General features: G+C 39.2%; 1 protein-coding gene across 50 annotated transcripts in view; it reads left to right on the top strand.

Annotated features, from left to right (window-relative positions):
• Sox6 (SRY-box transcription factor 6) overlaps positions 1-20,079 on the top strand; it is a 604,948-nt gene that overhangs the window by 417,937 nt on the left and 166,932 nt on the right. For 39 of the 50 annotated variants that reach the window (XM_076563550.1, XM_076563582.1, XM_076563579.1 and 36 more), the window contains 2 exons: positions 6,170-6,342; positions 9,053-9,121. In XM_076563550.1, coding sequence (XP_076419665.1) covers positions 6,170-6,342; positions 9,053-9,121 — 242 coding nt within the window. Of the gene's footprint in view, positions 1-6,169; positions 6,343-6,610; positions 8,289-9,052; positions 9,122-20,079 lie in introns of those variants that run through there. The other 11 variants (XM_076563592.1, XM_076563604.1, XM_076563590.1 and 8 more) reach the window with 8 other exon arrangements.

The following is a 20,079-nucleotide window of genomic DNA, read 5'->3' as shown; positions in this document are numbered from 1 at the left end:
AAAGCCTTTCTTTTCAACTTAATTTAAAATCTTTCTGGATTGTTGGCTGAGATCCTGGATTGATGTCACTTTGGAATTACTGTTAAGTGCTTTAATCTTTCTAGGACTGATGTGGAAAAGTCTATCCTCATCGGAACCTCACTCCAGCGTCTCTGCCCGCCCTCTCCATCAGTCCAAGCACAGGCATTTTTAGCTGCGGATTCTTGTAATTTCATTGTAACATTCTATCAAGTCTGTTGAAGTAACTTGTACAGGGATTCAATGAAGCAGGCCGGTTAGGTGCTGTTTCTCATTGAGGCCCCTTGGACACGCTTCAGATGCTGCTGCTTGCTGTTGGTGGTATTTGGCTTGGTCAGTTTTGCTTTGACAACACAGCCCCTCATTTCATTAGAAATAAAAAGCATACAGGGAACACAGAGAATTTAATTTAGCTGTTCTCCCTTTTCTCTTTCCCTGCCTTCCTCCCTCTCCTGCCACCCCTTTGACCTTTCCCCCACCTTTTCTCCCTTCTGCCCTCCCTCCCTCTTCTCTTTAAGTATCTCTATCTCTTTCTGTCTTCTGCGCTTTCTTCTTACAAAAATTTAGCTCTCGGGACAATAGTGATCTGCTTTGAGAGAGCAAGTATTGAGGGGGTGACCTATGAAACATCTCTGTGCTCCTGAAGTTACAGGCATGGGATTATTTGAAAAGAAGTGAGGCAAGGCCACTTCCAGAGCCCAACATTTTTCTAGTGCCACCAATTATAATGATATGAGTTTCATGTGGGCAAAATTAGCTAGCAGATTATGGTGCTAAGTTTTATGAACTCATGTTTGTGGGGGATAAGGCCTTTAAATTAATCTTAAATGTGACTTCTGATTTATATTTTAATCTTTTATTTTATACCAAGAAAGAAATTCTTCATTTCATGTAAATTCTCGTATAATTTTGTGTTTTTTCCTTTGATGTTGAGCCTGAAGACAGGTTTGTAAAAGTTAAAAAATAAATTACCTATTTTAGGTAATTTTTCCAGGTTCTTCAGATTCTCACCAAAACAGGCTAGAGGGCTGATTCTGAAACTGTTATAATAAAAGATGGTATTTGAAAACTTCTGACAAGGGAAATTGCCACCATATTTACATTTTGAAAAGTGTTTCCTTATTTACACACTATTGACTTCCTATTGAGACTCAAAATTTTAACTACAACTGGTAAAGAATTCAATAGATCAAATTCAGTAAATCTGAAGTCACTGGAATAAAGGCCCCTCAGAAAAAAAATGTGTCAATTTTAAAGGTCTTTCCTAACTGAAGACCATTTTGTGATCGAGCCAAAGGTTAATAAAATCAGTAGTGAATGTAGCAATTTTACAGATAAGCTATTCACAACAAGTGTAGTTACTTGAATAAAAAGCTAATTCAGTTCTAAAATGCCACATGCAGTAGCAGTGAATAGCTGCTTTTAGGTGCTTTCCAGAGGAGGGTAAAATACAGAACCACAGCACTCTTCTCTCACCGCGTCCCCGGCTGCCTGTAAATTGCTGTGAATGGGGCTGTGGGCTGACAGGCTCTATTAAGACAAACTGCCTTTCTCATCGGAGAGATAAAATAAATCAGGTGTTTAGTCAAATTAAAATACTTCAGCTGGAGCAGGCCCTGGGGAGCACTGATCCACCTTACTAATCCGAAAGAAACTCAAGACAGATGTGGTTTGGGGATAAAGATGACCCCATGGAAGAAAAAAGGGAAGAAAGAAAAAACAGCCCCGCAGCTTGCAGCTCTGTCTCTGCAGTTGGAGAATAGATACAGTTTATGGTGGAGTGTCAGGCACACCCTGTGTGTGACATAGAATAAAAGCAGGCACACCGACTTGGAGAAAAATCTGTGTACAGAAGCTTTTCTTGCTGGCTCCCTTTTTGTGGTTTATGAAACACCTCTGGCTTTGTGTGGGAGTCAGAAGAAGCTGTTTTCTGGCAATGCGTTTGAGAGAGTTATTTTAAGATAGTCTAAAGATGTGAAACAGATGGCGTTAGGCTACCCATGACCTCTGCTGGCTCAGTGCATCCTTCGTCTCTGATATTTATCTATTTATCTATCTGTCTGTCTGTTGTCTATCTATCTGTCTATCTATCTATCTATCTATCTATCTATCTATCTATCTATCTATCTATCTATCTATCATCTATCTAAGTTGGTTTTGTCAAATCTTAAAACATGATTTAGGATAAGATTTTTCCACATATCCTTACATTAATTGAAGAAACATCTTACAATCCTTTGCTTACCCTAACATACCCTGACTGTATTTAGGAGTTCCATATGCACCATTGACTGACTCTTCTTTCAGCCACTTTGGCTATTCTAGTTTCTCTGTAATAGTGGCCTCTCAGTTCAACTATGGGAATGAAATAACTTGTGTTCTCAGGTTGGTTTGGTCACTATGATTCACACTTGATATTATTTTTATTATAGCAGGGTAGATAAACACTTCGTCAGTTAAAACAGAACTATCTAGTGATTTTTAAATTAATTATGCCAAACTTATACAATGGGTATGAAACAGGTCACTCCCCCTGCCACACCTATGCATTTAGAGAGCATAAGCTATTGTATTGTTTGGATGCATTACTCCCTGATCTGAACTCAAGAGCTAGCAACATGGCTATACATAGGATATCTCATTCTAAAGGAATTTTAGATATGCTATGCTAAAATTGAAATATGCATTTCACCTAGGGCCATTTGTTGTGGCTCATAGCTATACAAACATTTGTCTATTTTCTATTTATCATCTATCAATCACCTATCACACATCATTTATATCTATCATCTATCATCTAGCTATCTATTACCTGTCATCTATATCTATCTGGCTATGTATCATTTATTATCTATCATCTTCCACATCTGTCTATAAATCACCTATTATCTGTCTGTCTATAATTTACCTTTTTATCATTTATATCAATCATCTATGAATTATCTATCATCTATCCATCAGTCTATTGGATAAATTTTATTTAAGTTTAAGGAAAAAATATTGATAGTATTATATGAGTACCTAAATCCTTAAATTACAAATACTACTGTCTCTTGTTTTATTTTACTTAAAGATCTGTCTAAGTCCAATGGAAGAGTTTTTAGGAGACAATGTTTACAATCAGTTTCACTATCTTCATGCTCTGTAAAATGGTTCAGCTAAGTGGTATTATTCTGTAAACTTAGGTCTGCACCAGGAGTCACCAAAGTATTTAGAGATAGCACTGTTGGCCTTTCCTTGAACAAGAAGCTGTCATTTTTACACTGTACTCAGCTTCTCTGTTTACCAAGCAGAAGAGAAAGGGAAATAAACGAAAGATTGTTGAAAAGGCTTTAAAACCAGAGAAAGGAAAATTTCACCTTCACTGAGAAATAAAAACATGAATCAAACTTGTGTGCCTTTGGTCCTTACCCAAAACACACCAAGGGGTGCTTTATTAGTCAAGAACAGTAGTAGGACAGCTGTCCCAGTTTTCAGCAAGCCTATTAACTCACCTCATCTAGTCAAATATAAGAAGAAAATTAATGAATTAAGGATAGGACAGAAACAATAGGCAATAAAGCGTGCACACTCTCCATTGATTTCAACACAGCCAAAGCTACCTGTTCTTAAAATATTAGCAATGTTGCATTATTTTCAGAATGAAGAGAGAACTCATAAAACATGGTCTACATAGGCTGAATGGAGTGACATTTTCCTGCCTCTTTAGCCTCATCTGGTACCCTTCTTTCCTTTATTTTCCTTGTTCATATTTAATCACCTTTATTTAATCTCTGAAACACACCAAAGCCGATATACCCCCAGCATACACATGCAGAACCTAAGCCTATATTGTGTGTTTTTTTTTTTTTCATTCTGGAAAGCTTTTGATTACCCACTACTCACAATCCTTCCCTTAACTATATATAGTTCCTTTGTCATAACAATGTTTCATATTTTCTACAAAGTTTTTTGATCAAAAGGCATTCCCACTCTTTACCTAGCTAATTCATGTTCCTCTTGTTCAATTGTTGCTCTTCTAGGATTCCTTCCTTGGATCCAAATGTGGGCCAACCTTCCTTAAAATACTTGATTTGCTTGCAAATTTGTCAGCAGTAGTTTATATTCACATGGTGATTATTGGATATAGTACCTGGCACATTGTTCCCATCCAAAAGATATGTACTGAATTAAAAAAAAGAATGAAATCAATTTCATTACTATGTCTTCTCATAGTAGTGAAAACATAGCTGGATCTTTTTGTGCTTTTAAAGATACTGCTTGATCTCCTTTGGCAGCCTACATTTATAGGTTTCTTATTTAATATTTCTGGGTTAAGAACTTTTTAAAACCAAATCTAAAATCCTACTGATGAAATAAAAATCCATTTTTTCTTCTTTAATGATTTCCAAGAGCTGTTCCTGATTCGCTGTCTATTTCAAATCATAATCAGTGCCTCTCCTTTCTTGTGCCTCACTCTTGTCTTTTCATTTCGATTATAGATACTCTTTCAGATCAGTCATGCTTTCAGGGACACAGGGAGGTCTTTTTTTTTAAGGATCCGAGTTGGTATTTAAAATCCAAAGGTGCTTTAGTTGAGTTGCTCTTCCGCAGACATGTCTTACCCTGAAGGAATCACATGCCAGCAAGGGCTAGCCAGCATCCTCTGGAGACACCTTTCTCCTAGGGGCCACTGAGAAAATAGGGACATACATAATTAAGATATTTTTAGCTTCTTGGGTTGTTCTGATGCTTTCTTAGAAGGCGTGGGTAGGGCTTTACAGGGCTGGAAGTCTCCCCTTCCACATTCACAAAAATCAGCACTCTTCATTCCCTTGACAGCTGCTGGCATCTTCCTGAAAAGCTTTCAAAGCATAGGTCTCCTCTTTATAATGAAACCAGTGAGGCTCCAATGCAGTGGCTGCAATCCTTATCTTACGCTGCGGTAAAATGCTCTAATTTAGATTCACAAAAGGATTCTGTCCCCTTTACTTAGGAGAGCTGTGCAATTTGTCCATAAAAGACTGTGCAGTGCCATTAACGCATACCATAAGTGCTCAGCGTCTTTGCGTTCATTAAACTGCACATCCTTATGCATAACCTTCCCAGCCTCTGAGCCTGTTTTCTTCCTTTGAAGAGTGACAAACGGCAAAAGGGTGAGGGGCCCCCAAGCAACATTGTTACCTTTGAGGAACGTGAAAACCTTGATTTCTAGCAAAACAAAACAAACAACAACAAAACCTCAATACTTTCTTACCTAAAGCAGTTTTTATTCTCTTGGAAAAAACTTGTTCTATGGCCAAGAGAGTGACCTCTTACCTCTGAACTTCAGACAGATCTTTGACAATAGAAAGCCTTTGAAGACAGTAACTAGGAAACTCCTTAGATAGTGTTTAGTGAACACCCACTGTATCCTTGCTATTGATACTGAGTCATCCAGGGGAGGGAAGTCATAAAATATTAAAATACTAAAAGTTTCTGAACTTCGGTCATAACCATAGAACTTTGCTTTCTTTTTAAAAGTTTCTTATTAGCACATATTAGTTATACATAATAGTATGGTTGTCACAATATTTTCATACATGTATATAGTGCATTTTGATGATACTCACCTCTCATTACACTCTGCTGTCCCCTTCCACTCTTGTTGATGTCCTTCCTTTTCTCAACTAGTCCCCCATGTGCTTTCTTGTCTTTTGTTGTTGTTTGTTTGTTTTGAATTTTGTTTTTTGTTTGATTTTCTTTTTATAACCCGAAGAGTTTAACTAGGGTTACTTACAGGGACGGACATGGGTAAGGCATCAATTACAGGAGCTGGAGCTCCTTATTCATAGCTACATCACTGAAGAAAATCTCTCTCCCTCACACAGGTACCATTAAATACCTATAGAACCTCAGATTCCTTGTTTGATCAAAAGACAGGCATTTTGTGAGAAGGAGTAGACTGCTCTGGTTTGGTTTTGGTTTTGGTGGTGGAAGGAGATTCTAGGTGACAATATGGGTCTGGGCATGGGGAGCACTAATTATATCACAGCACTCATGCGTTCCCAGTGGCATAGTCACTATCCTAGACCCTTATCTAAGAGGTTCTCCTTCTAAACTCTGCCTGCCTTTCTCTGATTCCTTTAGACATTCCTCAAGCTTGTGAGATTTCTTCTCGTTTCCCTTTTAGGTACACCCGAGAGCCTGGCGGAGAAGGAACGACAGCTCTCCACCATGATTACCCAGCTCATCGGCCTGCGGGAGCAGCTCCTGGCAGCGCACGACGAACAGAAAAAGCTGGCAGCCTCACAGATCGAGAAACAGCGGCAGCAAATGGACCTTGCTCGCCAACAACAAGAACAGGTGAGGCTTGCAAAAGGAGCCAGGGAATGGAGATGTGGTGGGGTGGGCGCCAAGCGCAGCGGGCAATCACACTGATTGGTCTATTTGTTGTAGGCTTTCTTCAGAAAATAGAATCAGGAAAATTCAAAAGAAGAAGAGGAGGAAAAGAAAGAAGGGAGGAGGGAGACTTCTAGACATCCAGGGTTCAAGAAAACTGAGGGCAGAGAAATGCATCCTAAGTAGCGAAACTGAGGGCAGGCATGACTTTTAGAAGATGTGGTTTGAATTACTTTGGTATAGCCATCTACAGAGGCGCCCAGCTAATCCCAGTGCTGACCGTAGGTTCTCTCCAGGCCTTCTCTAGAAAAGAAGGGATTATCTTCCAGAAAAAATTTGGGACCCTTCAGTTCACTGGCCCAGTGATTTTTTTCCCCTTTGACTTTAAAGTGAGAACCCCATGCAGTTTGTTCCCCCCAAATAGCCCTGCCTGGCTTATGATTACTTTCTAAGGTAATTCCTAATATTCCATCCCTCATCCATGTGAAGGTTGTGCTGGGTTGGATGGTGAGTTATAGTCACTTTCTTGAGTGCAGACAAGTCATTGAGAGCAAATGAATACCTGGCTCCTCAAGGACTAGATGTGATTGACTCAGAAATGAGAACGCAGAAGAAATATCCGAATTTAAATGCGTGTCTTTTAGAAAATGAAGCACTTTTACAAATGATTTTCTTGTCTCGCAGAGTGCATTAATATAACAATGATCCTATAGCATAGTCTCTCACACCCTAGATCAGACAGACCCAAATTAATGTGCAGTTTTTAGAAATCTGACATTATTACTGGAATTATCTTTTCAGTTAAATGTATTTTACAGGGATATATAGAGAAGTATATGCTCTGTTGATTTTAATGAGTTGTGACGTCTGGTATTTTATATGCTTGAGTATTTGCCCACATGTAGGAATATGGACTCAGCCTCTAATGGAAAATAACATAAAGGAACACTGTAAAAAATCAGAAGTTAGAATGTCATTTAGCCATCCAGAGATGACACAGTAATTAACTATTGACACTTGTGAATAAGCTAGCACAAATTAATCTTGACACATTTGCAGACGAGTGATATCTTACAGTGAACACTTTGTAATTATATTTCAAAATGAAAATTAAATGACACTTAAAACTAGGTTGTCATGCTCAATGAAGCGAGCATGTAGCTCAACCGATTGGCAAATAAAATTCAGAGTTTGAGCCACATGGTGCTTATGTACCATACTTCACTGTGTCAAACCCATGTATGTAGAGTGGATGATGGTAATTGCACCGTGGTGTTTCCGATGCATTTCCAGGCAGCACTTTATCATTTACGAGGGACCATCAATATTAGATGCCTGGTGGTATTTCACCAGTTTACTAAGAGGAAATAAATATGCAGAGGTTCCAGTGTCCACACCTAGAGCTGCAGAGTGAGTGGTCCATTTCTGATTTGAGTGACAGCAAGCAGAGTAAGAGCGTCCTAACCTGATTAAATCCTGTTTCTGTGTGGACTGGAAGCTCTTGGAAAGAGCAATCCTAGTTCTCAAACTGGAGTCCCTTAGAGGCCCCAGCATTACACTCCAGTATGACGCAGTTGTCAGCAGAAACTATGGAGCAGCATCAGGAAGTCTCCCATTGTGTTGTCATAAACTGGATGACATGATTGGTTTTTCCCAGGTTCTAGGTAAGGGAAAGTGACAGGAAAACCTAAGATGCATGTAGGTAGAGATTGGAGTCATCTGCACCCATTTTTACTCCGCACACAGCTCATTCTAGAATCCCTGGCTTTTGGAAATAAGCAGACGGAGGACTCACAGCACTATGGAATTTTGTTCTCCTGGTTGCTCTTGGGCTCTCCATGTTTCATTGTTTCACATGGAATACTCTGAAAGAACCCTATTTAGAGCCTAAGGCTATGGTCATCTGTGAGGTGGGCAGTGAGTGAGCAGATAGGAATGCTGACCCTGGTTAGTTAGGCAGCAAGCTCCACCTTCTTACAAAGATCTTTTGCCCTCCTAAGGGACAGAGGTGGTCTCCAGTAGGATTTGGATTTCATGGCTAGTATTTCTTTTCATAAACCAGACAACTTTTTAAGATGCTTCGTTCGATTGCTGTGCAAAGAAAGGGACTATAATACCTGTATGCAAATCCTGTACTATAGAACAAGTCCATTGCCGTCTTAGAACTGCTCTGTAGATCAGAGAATGCCATCCAAAAAGCTAAAGATTTTTGCTGTTTACCTTGTTTCTATGTCTCCTTGATAATATTTGTAAGTGTGTCAGGGCTAAATGACAGAAATAGATCTGTGGCACATTAGAAAGCCCTTTGCTTGCAGATTTTGCTTTTCACAGTCAGACAAACCTCTTTGGACAAATGTGGCTAGAGTTTTCCTGTTTATTCTGCAAGGATCTAGTTTCCAAAGTTCTGTAGTGGACCAGTCAATGCAGACTGAGGAGCTTGCTCTCAGCTAGAATACAAGAACACAAGACTGCAGTTTGCATCTCTGGATAAAGTAGAGACATGCCGCTGGCTCAGATGCTTCTCCTTTCCTCGCTGGTCCCACTGACTCCATTCAAAGGGAGTCTTTCACATTGAGGCCCAGTAAAGCATTCCGGCAGTAGCAGGAGAGATGCGGAGATAATGGCAAAGATGCAAGCATTTCATTTTAACCTAATGGAACTTTATTTCTGATAGATCGCAAGACAACAGCAGCAACTTCTTCAGCAGCAGCACAAGATTAATCTCCTGCAGCAACAGATCCAGGTCAGTGTGTTTTATTATCTCATCTGATCACCCAATGTGCTCCTCCTTGAAAATGGAATTTAAGGCATTGTAAATGCACACCTGTCTTATCAACAGTGCCAGTGTGGCTGTTACTCAAGGGCGATGCTGTCTGTACACAGTTGTTGTCCAAGGAGACAGCCCGGTGGTGGTCATAGCATTCTCAGGTGTGACGTGTGAGTAGAATACACCTACACACCCTTCTCAGCCTTGCCTTCTTCCATTTGCCCTAAAGCCACCAAGCTCTTGGTTTCCAAGGCAGCATACATAGATGCTGTTTTCACTGCTAAAAGCCACTTTCTGCTTTGTGTTTTATTATGTAATAGGGCCACAGAGAGAAGATTACTTTTATTTACTCTTTAGGACTGGTTGGATCAATCCTGAGAACAATCTGGGAAAAGCCTTTTAATAATTAACTTCTTTCTTTGCAAGTACTAACTGCATTGTCTTTGGACTCTAAGGAAAACTGATAGAGCAATGGACAGTGGCCTGTCTTCAAGGAGCTTACAATCTAGACAGCAAGAAAAATGGTTCTGAATAATTGTAACCTATTTTAGGGAAGTCAAGTCATTATTTCTACTTATTTATTTTTCTAGCAGCAGTATAAAAATGTGCAGTTCATTACAGGGAAGGTCATGGTCTGATTTATGTTGTTCCTTTAGACACCTGATGATTAACTCGACAGCTGTTTCAGATACATAGGGAGAATGGCTTCTATTTCTGAATAGAAACCTGTGTGTGAATTGTAGAAAGTGCTAGAATAAAGCACTGGCTGTCTAGATTTAACTTCAGAACACTAATCCCAGAGCAATGCTTAGCCAACCGTAGAATTCTGTTTCTTGCTTGTTGTATTTTCTAGTCTGTTGGGATCTAGCCCACCACAGCTGAGCCAGTGTCTTCTGGAGTTTCTCAGCACTTTTGTTGAGAGGTTGATGTCCTGCCTTCTCGCCCTCCCCAAAGCACCAGTAACATAAACTCATAGCTTCCTCTAATGTTCAACTGTATTGATGAATCCCAGTGATTTTAACTTAGATCTTTGCTTCATTTTGTTACTCATTCTTAGTGTTCTGGGCACTGTGACTACACTGAAAATTCCGACCGTGTCTAGAGAGGTACCTCTCCTCAATTTAGTTTTTTGTTTCGGCAACTTCACTAGGAGGGAGGATTTAGCTGGAATGTGTCGTCTGGTTTGTTCTGATTCTGTATTCTGTATTCAAATCTATGTTTCAAAATCAAGGTAGAATGTCTTTTGCATTTTTGATGGTCAGACCTCACAATTCAATCTGGGAATAATTTCTCATCTTGATATCTCTTTCATGCCTCATGCTGAGGTTCTTAATTACCTAGCTATCCAGGTGTCCCCTTGTCTGCACTTATTAAAGTTTCCAGTGTGTTTCCTACTCCTGGGGGTAAGATTTTTAGTCTGTGGTTTCTTACATGTTTCTCTAGTTTTCTCCAAGAACTCAGGGGTGTTAAAGAACACAATCAGTTAGTTCCCTTTGTGGACACTCCTATAAGGGTATGTATTTATGTATTTCTAATATATTCTGCTTCTCCTCCAATGCTATTTATATCAACTGACTGCCTTCATTGACATCTCCCCTGCTATTGAAAATCTCTCAGATGAATAGCAGTCAGTTCATAGTATTTTTATGAAATATTATAGTTATTGATTACATATGGTTTTATCATTGTAACATGAAATTGATGTGTTTTAAGTAAATGTGGAATACAACCTTAAAATATTAATCTGAATACTCACTTTGAGAAGATAAGTATGGGCCTGGGGGACAGCTCAGCTGCTAAAGTGCTTGGCATGCAGCATGAAGCCCCAAGTTCCATTCCCAGAACCCTACTTGTAATCCCAGCGCTTGGGGAGCAGAGACAAGTGTATTCCTGGGGTTTGCTGGTTAACTAGATTAGCCTCAGTGATAAGCTCCAGGCAAATGAGAGACACTGTCTTAATAAAATAAGATAGTCAGCACAGGAGAAATAACATGCAAGTGTAGCTAGAGTTTTCCTGCCTTGCCCACAGTCAGGACAAATCTTTGTCACCTACCAGTCCCACAGCCGCTCAGACCCAACCAAGTAAACACAGAGACTTATATTGTATACAAACTGTATGGCCGTGGCAGGCTTCTTACTAACTGTTCTTATAGCTTAAATTAATCCATTTCCATAAATCTATACCTTGCCACATGGCTGGTGGCTTACCAGTGTCTTCACATGCTGCTGGTCATGGCGGCAGCTGGCAGTGTCTCTGCCTCAGCCTTCTGTTTCCCAGAATTCTCCTCTCTCCTTGTCCCACCTACTTCCTGCCTGGCCACTGGCCAATCAGTGTTTTATTTATTGACCAATCAGAGCAACAGATTTGACATACAGACCATCCCACAGCATGCAAGGTTGACTTCTGGCCTCCATAGGCACATACATACATGTATATGCAGGCCTCCCCGCATGTGTCTACTCAAACATTCATGTGCACACACACACACACACACACACACACACACACACACACACACACACAGAGAGAGAGAGAGAGAGAGAAAGAGAGAGAGAGAGAGAGAGAGAGAGAGAGAGAGAGAGAGAGAGAGAGAATATAAACTGTTTTCTAAGAGATTTTTAATTACCTGATTTTTGGCACATTTTTCATTGTTTAAATTTTTTAAAATTTAGCTAATCAGCAATTGAACTCAGAAATCCAAGTTATAAAACAACAGAGGTACACAATGCCAGTTTTAGGCTCACTTTAGAGATTTAGGTTTTTTTTCTACAAGAATCTATGCCTTTCAAAATAAGAGAGCAGCAAGGCTTCTGTTTACTGTTGCTTCTGTCCTGGGCTCCTGCTTCATGACCTGTCTTGTCAGCACTTATCTTATCAGTGGGAGACCATTCTAAGAATATTTCAAATGCTGAAAATACTCCTAACACAAAACATATTTATCTCTGACACTTACAAAGCAAGTTTTTATGTTCAGCCTTTTGGTTAGTTCTTTGGGAGAGTATATGAGTTAGCTGTATTTTTAAAGATAGTTTCTCACTAACCATAAACATAGTCTAATTTATAAGAAAGTTGAGTTAATTTTAATGTACTTTTAGAGGAAAAATGTGAGATTAAAGGCTAGTTCAATAATGCTTTTTTTAAATCACACAAAGGAAAACATGCTTCCATCTGAAACAGAACTAACAGGATGATTAAAAATTAAATCTAGCCTCTTAACTTTTTTTTTTCTGAGAGAGTCTCACTGTGTAGACCAGGCTGGTCTGGAACTCAGAGAGACCTGCTGTTTGTTCTGCTTCCCTAGCTCTGGGATTAAAGGCCACTTTAACTGCTTTTCTTAAAGTTCCCAATGACTACAAAGGCAATTTGAAAAGTTTAGCACTTTTAACCTTCTCCCATCTTGAGTCCTATAACCTGTTAGCACATATGTTCGGCAAGAATTACCTTCACAATCAGCTGTAGGTATTATGTAGCTATATTCAAGATGCTATTCTAGTTCAGTATGCTGGTTGGTTTTCCAGTTTTCCAAACTTTAGTAGAAAGGGGGAAGTGTCTAAACTATCTTAACAACTGCATACAAGCACATCTGGATCTATTTTAAGAGCAATGAATATAAACTTCGATGATTTGCCCAAATGAAAACCATGGTCTTTTATTAGAATTAGGAAAAGATATTATTGAGATGGTATTATAAAGTTCCCATGAGGAATATATGTATATATAAACACAAATATATATATATATATATATATATATTATATGTATGTATATATAAACACAATTTTGTGTTGGTGAATCCTAACTATACTTTCTAAGGAATTCTTCTAAGACTGTGTAAGTAGAGTTGAAAAATATAATGAATGATTTTGTGAACTTTTTAAATGGTTTTGATGAGCTAATGTTTACCATTTTTAAAAAATCAGGATAATAATTTAAATGATTATTAACACAGTTTAATATTAACAGATGCTGTTTGCCTGGTGAACTCAAATCCCTGTTTGTGTTTTGGGGGGAAATGGTGATTCCTCTAAGTTGTTACATATTAAATGAATCTTCTCAATGGAACCCAGGAAAAATCAGGCATGATTTATATCCCGAGACAGTAAGACCATGGAATGTAAAACTACGAGCTCAAGGAATGTGGCTCTTCCTACTTGGCAGTGTTGCTTCTTAATGCTGTAATTCCAAAGGAAGATAATGGCTTCAGTCATTTCAACCTACCTTCCCGACCAGATGCACTGTAGTACCTCAGCCAGGGCTCTGGGCACTTTATTCATGAGTTATGTGAACTTACATACAAAACCCACTTTTGATGTGTCTGATAGTTGTTACAGTGTTTTAATCAGCTAGTCAAGGGAGGGCTATGTTAGATGAAAAATATTTTATAAATCCAGATACTTTGATTTTCTTATGTATTTCTTTATCTACTCTCATTTGGCTGTATCATAGATTTGAATCAGAGGAGCCATTCCTGATGGATACAATATCCTATACTGTGGCACCTGTAATCTGTCATTAGGAATACATTTAATGATGGCTTCTCATGCTGCAACTTAGTCTTTGCAAGAGAATTCAGCTCATTAAAATATCTTTGTGAAAAAAACCTTATTTTTTCAGAAATGAATGGAGTGATCCAATTATCAAAGTCTTCTCAGACCAGGGTTTAGAGTCATTCAAGTGGCCTGTCTTCAGGACTGACTAAAGAATAGTCTCCTACAGATGAACTGGCGACTGGGATTTCCACAGGCAGTTGGCTTTCGGGACAAGAGCTGATGTGGTCAGTTCAGGCAACATATCTTCTTGAGTAAAACTGGGAAACTTGGAATTATTATCTCTCTATTTCATGATTACTATCCAAATATCCCTTGCCCCTGTCTATCATTCAGACACATGTTAGGTGGGAAACTCAGTCTGTAGCGAGCCAGAAACAAATGCCATGCTATTTCTTTACAGGGCCGTGTCTTGCCGGAATTCCTCTCTTTTCATTGCTATAGGACATGCTATTTATTGACTTTCCCCCAAATTGTTTTTCAGTTTTATTTTGTGGAAGATTTTTTTCTTTTCTTAAGAGCATATGAATGTTTTCATATGTAGCATTTTCTAGTTTAGTTATGATATATTCCTACACACTTCTGGTGTATTTCATGTGTGTCTGCATTACTTGTGTGGCTGAGTACCAATAAATGTGTGTTTTCCTTCCCCTGTGAGAAAATCAGAGATACACAAATATGCCAAGCAAGAAAATGATTATCTTAAATAATCAAACAGGATGGTTTGAGATGTCCTCTGTCTTTCGGCTATGCTTTGCCTGTGGCTTCCTTCAGTATGATTAACTACAGACATTTCAGGTATCTGCTGAGCAGAATAAAGGACTACCTTTTTATGTGAAGTAGTTGTCTAAAGATCAGAAATAATTACTTTGTACATTAGCCTTCATGGCCTGCTTGACCTGGTTAATTAATTTTTTGCTAGCATAAAATAATAGATATATATTTGAGGATATGCTTCATCGTTAAGTATCTAATTGACCTCTAATTTTAAGAGCTGGCCCTTCCATTTATTGTCTTTCCAAGATGGCTAGAGCGGCGCACAGTCAAAGCTGGCTTCCACTCTCTAGCTTAGGTTGCATCTCTTTCCTAACTGCAGGTAGGGTTGAGAAACAGAAGGCAATTACATGGCTCCTGGTTGGGCTCTAGCAAACTGTCTGGTTCTGTGTGGTATTGATCACGTAATGGACCTCCTTGCAAAAGCCTTGGAAAGAAGCAAATAAATCCTTCGAAAGCAATTTGATACTTCTATTGGCATTGTACATGTGTCTGGTAGTCTCTTGCCATGCAATGAAATAAACAAAGCTTAGAAGTCTAGGATTAGTCCCTAGCTTCAGCAAGCCCTTCAAATATCTTGTAATTCTATCTTCAATCATGAATTAGCCAAGAAAAACAGACCCTCTCTCCTCTCTATTTCTCTGCTCTGTGCTGTTTTCAGTTGCCCACAGGCAAGCTGTGGTGATCTTCTTTGGAAGTTTAAAACCAAGATAAAAATGCAAATCTAATTATTTCTTTTCTGTAATATAATTAACTTTTAAAGTAATGATAGATGCTGTATAGCCTGCTTCAAACATTTTAATAATGAAGTTTCTAGATTATAAAGAATAGGTAAAGCTGCTGTAATTTATGAATTGCAAGGGCCATAAAAGCTAAAATGACAAACTCTTACAGTGGTTTAACACTGCACATTAATCATTCTAGATTGTTTAGTTTGGAATGGGTCTAAAAATAAGAAAAGCATAGACAACATCCTCTAAGACGCTCTGCAGACTTAATCTACTAGCTACCTGCTTTTCAAATGTGGCCTGTGGGCAGATGCTAGGCAGGAGAAAACTGGTGATTGTAGGTCAGTGCTTTTCCTGCGTGTGAACCTCCCCTCTTCTGCCCTGTCTAGTCTACACTTACCTAGCTTATCAGACCTGCTCACCTCTCAGATGGTATCCCCAGATTCCTAAGTCAGAGATTCTGAAAATTCCTGGAAGCCAGAGGCTCTGCTTCTTGCTTGGTATTAAAGTGGTAGAAAGTCTTCTCACCTCCTAGGCAGGGCACGAAGCTTCCCAGTGGGCAAGACAATCCTGGTGGTATCAGCAGGCAACATCCCATAAGGCTGACTCAGTCTTCTAAAGAGAAAGTTACTTTCTCCCATAGGTTTCTTGTCCTCTTTACACTGAGGGTGCAGGTTTGTATAAGTCTTCAGTTAATCTCATCACCCCCTTTCGTGTGTGTGTGTGTGTGTGTGTGTGTGTGTGTGTGTGTGTGTGTGTGTGTGTGAGAGAGAGAGAGAGAGAGAGAGAGAGAGAGAGAGAGAGAGAGAGAGAGAGGAATACGACAACAACGGAATAGTATTTTTTCTTTTCATCATTTTCTTCTTTTTGAGATGAAGTCTCACTACATAGCCCACACTGGCCTTGTACTTGCAGTGGTTCTTCTGCCTCACTTCTCAGTGCTACCATTAAAAACATGGGCCACCACATGTGGCCTCTGGTTATTTGGTTATTTTCTTCTAGAATAAATACTTTAAAAACTAATACTTTATTGAATCTGAGCACTCAGTCCTTTTCAATACTTAGACCAGTTATGAGGGACTTCATACTGTAAAAAGAAGCTTCTTTGGCCAAGGTTGAGAGCAGTAAAAATATATGAATATAAATAAGTATTTAGAAGGCAGTTTAACAATATGACTATTTAACAAAACAACACTATGTTCCTGCACTAGGTTTGATGACCTTCCTTGTCAAGGACTTTTGACCACGTTTATAATAACAGCCACAGAATCAATCAGATATAAGTTTATTACCCCATGACAGTCATGCCACTATTTCACTAGTCAATGCATCTTGCCTAGCAGGTCAGTATTGTAGCAGGCAGGGTCCAGTGCTGGGTCAGACGATTGGTGGCTTTTGCAGGAGCATGGGTAGTACCCTCTGGCACTATGGAAGCTAGCCAGCAGGGACAGTTTCCTGCTCATTTCAATATAGATTACATATCAGTGATTCTTAACCTTGTTTGCACTTTGTCATTACACGGAAGACTTCTAAAAGTACTGACATCTAATGCCCATGTCAAATACCTTGATTTAATTATTTAATTAGTTGGTGTACAATCTAAGCATGGGCAAGGCTAAAAGTTCTTGAATTGAGAAATGTTGACCTTTACATGGTAACATGGTTTACATATACACTTGAATGTGAATTCTAGGTTGTTTAGATTGGCTTTGCCTATCCATCCAGGCATCTGTCCACCCTCTTACTGACCCACCCATCATCTGGTCCTTTCGTCCATCCATCCATCATCCATCCATCATCCATCCATCCATCCATCCATCCATCCATCCATCCATCATCTATTAGTTCAGGGAATTGGGACATAGCTTAAAAACCAAATGAGTAGTTAAAATATACTTTCATCTTTGGTCACAGACACTTAACTTCCTAGCAACCTCAAATGGACTGTATATGAAGCAAATAACTGTGGCTAGCTTTTCCAATAGTTTGACTTTTAATTTTTGTAGGGGTATATGAGGAACACAAAAAAGTGATCGTGTTAGATGTATGTTTTTAGGTGATGGAACATTTAAAAATGAAATATGGTTTTATAAAAAGAAACAAAAAAAACCAGTGATATTTCGGAGACTACCTGACTTAATTTCAGTATTATTCTGAACAGATTTTTTTTTAACCAGCAACATTAACTATTCCTCACCCTGACATATTCTTTTTGGGCTGGATAGATGGCTTAGTAGATAACAGTGCTTGCTGGACAAGCATAAGAATCTGAGTTTGAATCCCAGCACCTACATTATAAGTTGAGTGTGGCCATACTCATGCCTGAAACCTAGCTTTGTAAGTGGTGGAGAAGGAAGATTGCTGGGGCTTGCTGGTCACTAACTAGCTAAATTCTAGGTTCAGTGAGATGCCCTGTATCAAGGGAATAGGTCACACAGAGTGATGGAGCAGGACACTGTCCCCCTCTGGTACATATATTCACAGATAGATGCATCCCACTTATGCTTGTGTACCACACATACTACACTCACATATATACTTGTCCCAAATTCTGTCTATTTAATTAGTTAATTGATTGTGAAGTGGGGTCTCACATAGCCCAGGCTACCCTAGAACTCCCAATATAGCTGAGGATGCCAGTGATGTTCTGATTCTCTTGCTTTCCTCTCCTGAGTGCTGGGATTACGGGCACGAGTCACCATGCTTAGTTTATTTGATACTGCTAATCAACCTAGGGCTTCATTTATGCTAGGTAAGGACATTATCAACTGTGCTACATCCTCAACTCATAACCTGTTGTTTTCTTAAAGTGTTTAAAATTGTAAAATCATCTGCGCCTTAATATCCAGGACAAATGTTTAAATCTAGATTCCTGTCCATAAACCTAACAATCAGGCATGCTATATTAGTGCACAGGCATCTGGCACAGGTGCTAGAGATGAGCAAAGCAGGATGTAGATTCCAATCCAGTCCATAACGAGCTTTGTAGTCTGTTTTACTATTTACAAGCGGAGAGGCGAGTTACTTTAGATCCCGGAGCCTGTGTTTCCTAATTCCTAAAATGGATGATTATGGTACCTCACAGTAGCCCATGCCTAATGTTTGTTACCACACTATCATTAGTGCTGCTGCTGGATGATGGGGTGCAGGAATACTTTCAGAGCTCCTAGGGAAGCAGGTGTGGGCATATTTTGTCAGTGTACATATGTTATTCTATGTAGATACACACGTGTGTTCAGAGCCCACAAATTGGTGATGTGGATATAAGATAATCATTATGTAATGTTGTAATCAATTATCATCTCCATATTAACTAGACTCAAAGAAAGAGCAACTACTTCCTCTGGCTGCCAAATGAGAGCAGTTTCCATTGTCAGGGAGTAAGGCTTATCAGGCGTGCAGAAATGGTCATCTTAGAATTAGACAGTACTGCCTGGAGATGATCAAGAGGGAGCAGGGCATTTTATTCTGGAAAAACAGGGTTCAGTTCTCTGCTCTCACACTAACACAGGCCTTGTTATTAGCTCGATAGTGCTTGAGAAATTAGAAAGATAGTAAACGAACCTTTCCAATTTATTTTATTGCTTTTTAAACACAGATGAAGTTGTGCAGTATGACTACACAAACACAGAAGACCTGTCTAACATAAAGTTGTTGATCTAAATCTTACATGTGCCATCTCCCATAAGTCAAGCACTTGCCTGGCTTCTGTGAGTTATATCTACACTTAGAATTTAAGAAGTTAAACAGTATGCATACCAGGCTTGAGAGAGGGGAATAAAAATTGATATATTGTGTGGCACTTGATGGAGCACAAGGGAATACCCTCTGAAATCTGAGGGATGTCCTGACGTAGCCATTTTTAATTCACATATAGTAATTCCCACTCAAAGTTTTTAGGGTCAGAGTCCAATATTTTTACCCATTCAAAAATAAAAGAAAATAAATGATGCAAAACCTGTAATGTCTCCTGGCAGTTACTATGTTCATTTTATCCACCACCCAATCCCTTAAGAAAATGCAAAGTTGGACCCTTCAAGGAGGAAATTTCAGTAGTTCTCAAATCAGAATGATTCTTTGGCAACCTTGACTTTTGCTACCTGTATTTCAGTGAAAGGATTTCCTCTGAGTGTCTGCCTGCAGTAGTGGTGGCAGGCTTGCCACTGGCTGGTTTGAATGCTGCTGGAACGGGCTTCTGGGGAGCAGGCCAGGCCCACTATGTGCTAGAATTGTCTCATGCATTGACTCTTTATATGTATCTTCTTTGTATATATAAACATATAAGTATGTTTATTGATATGTCTTTTATATATATAAATATGTAAGTGAATATATTTTCATTTCAGGGGAAAAAGATTTAAAACTGATGTCGGTTTTCTTTTTCCAACAGTAGTCACTTCAGGAAACAGTGTCCCAAGTGAACAAAACATTTCTTATATACTGTTACCAGTATACTGGTATTTCTTAAACTGGATTTGGCAAAAGTTGTTTGTAAACATTGAAGAATCAGTTAAATACAGGGTACTATGGTGTTATTATACTTGAGTGGAGCCTGGGGAGGCTGTTGGAAATGGGGAACTTCCATGAGAGAAGGGACCCCAGCTGCCAGGGCAGTCGGTCCTTCTTTCCTCATTCATTGTCTGCCATCCCTTCTCCTGACTTGCACTTCACTGCAAACTGTGAGCTCTCAGCAGCTTGTACATTGGGGGCTGGGACGCAAAAGAGTAAATACAGTGTAGTGGCAGGTATCAGAGTACCAGTGCCCAGGAACAGAACATGTGGTTTTCTGTGATGATTATTTTGTGAGTAGTGGTGGCTTGAGAAAAGAAAAATCTGTATACTAGCATGCACTTTACCACGTGAGAAGTTCCAGCTCCTTGCTGA

Source organism: Peromyscus maniculatus, chromosome 1, assembly GCF_049852395.1.
Source record: "Peromyscus maniculatus bairdii isolate BWxNUB_F1_BW_parent chromosome 1, HU_Pman_BW_mat_3.1, whole genome shotgun sequence".
NCBI classification, from domain to species: domain Eukaryota; kingdom Metazoa; phylum Chordata; class Mammalia; order Rodentia; family Cricetidae; genus Peromyscus; species Peromyscus maniculatus.
The sequence above is the reverse complement of the archived record's forward strand: the minus strand, read 5'-3'. Positions and strand labels throughout refer to the sequence as shown.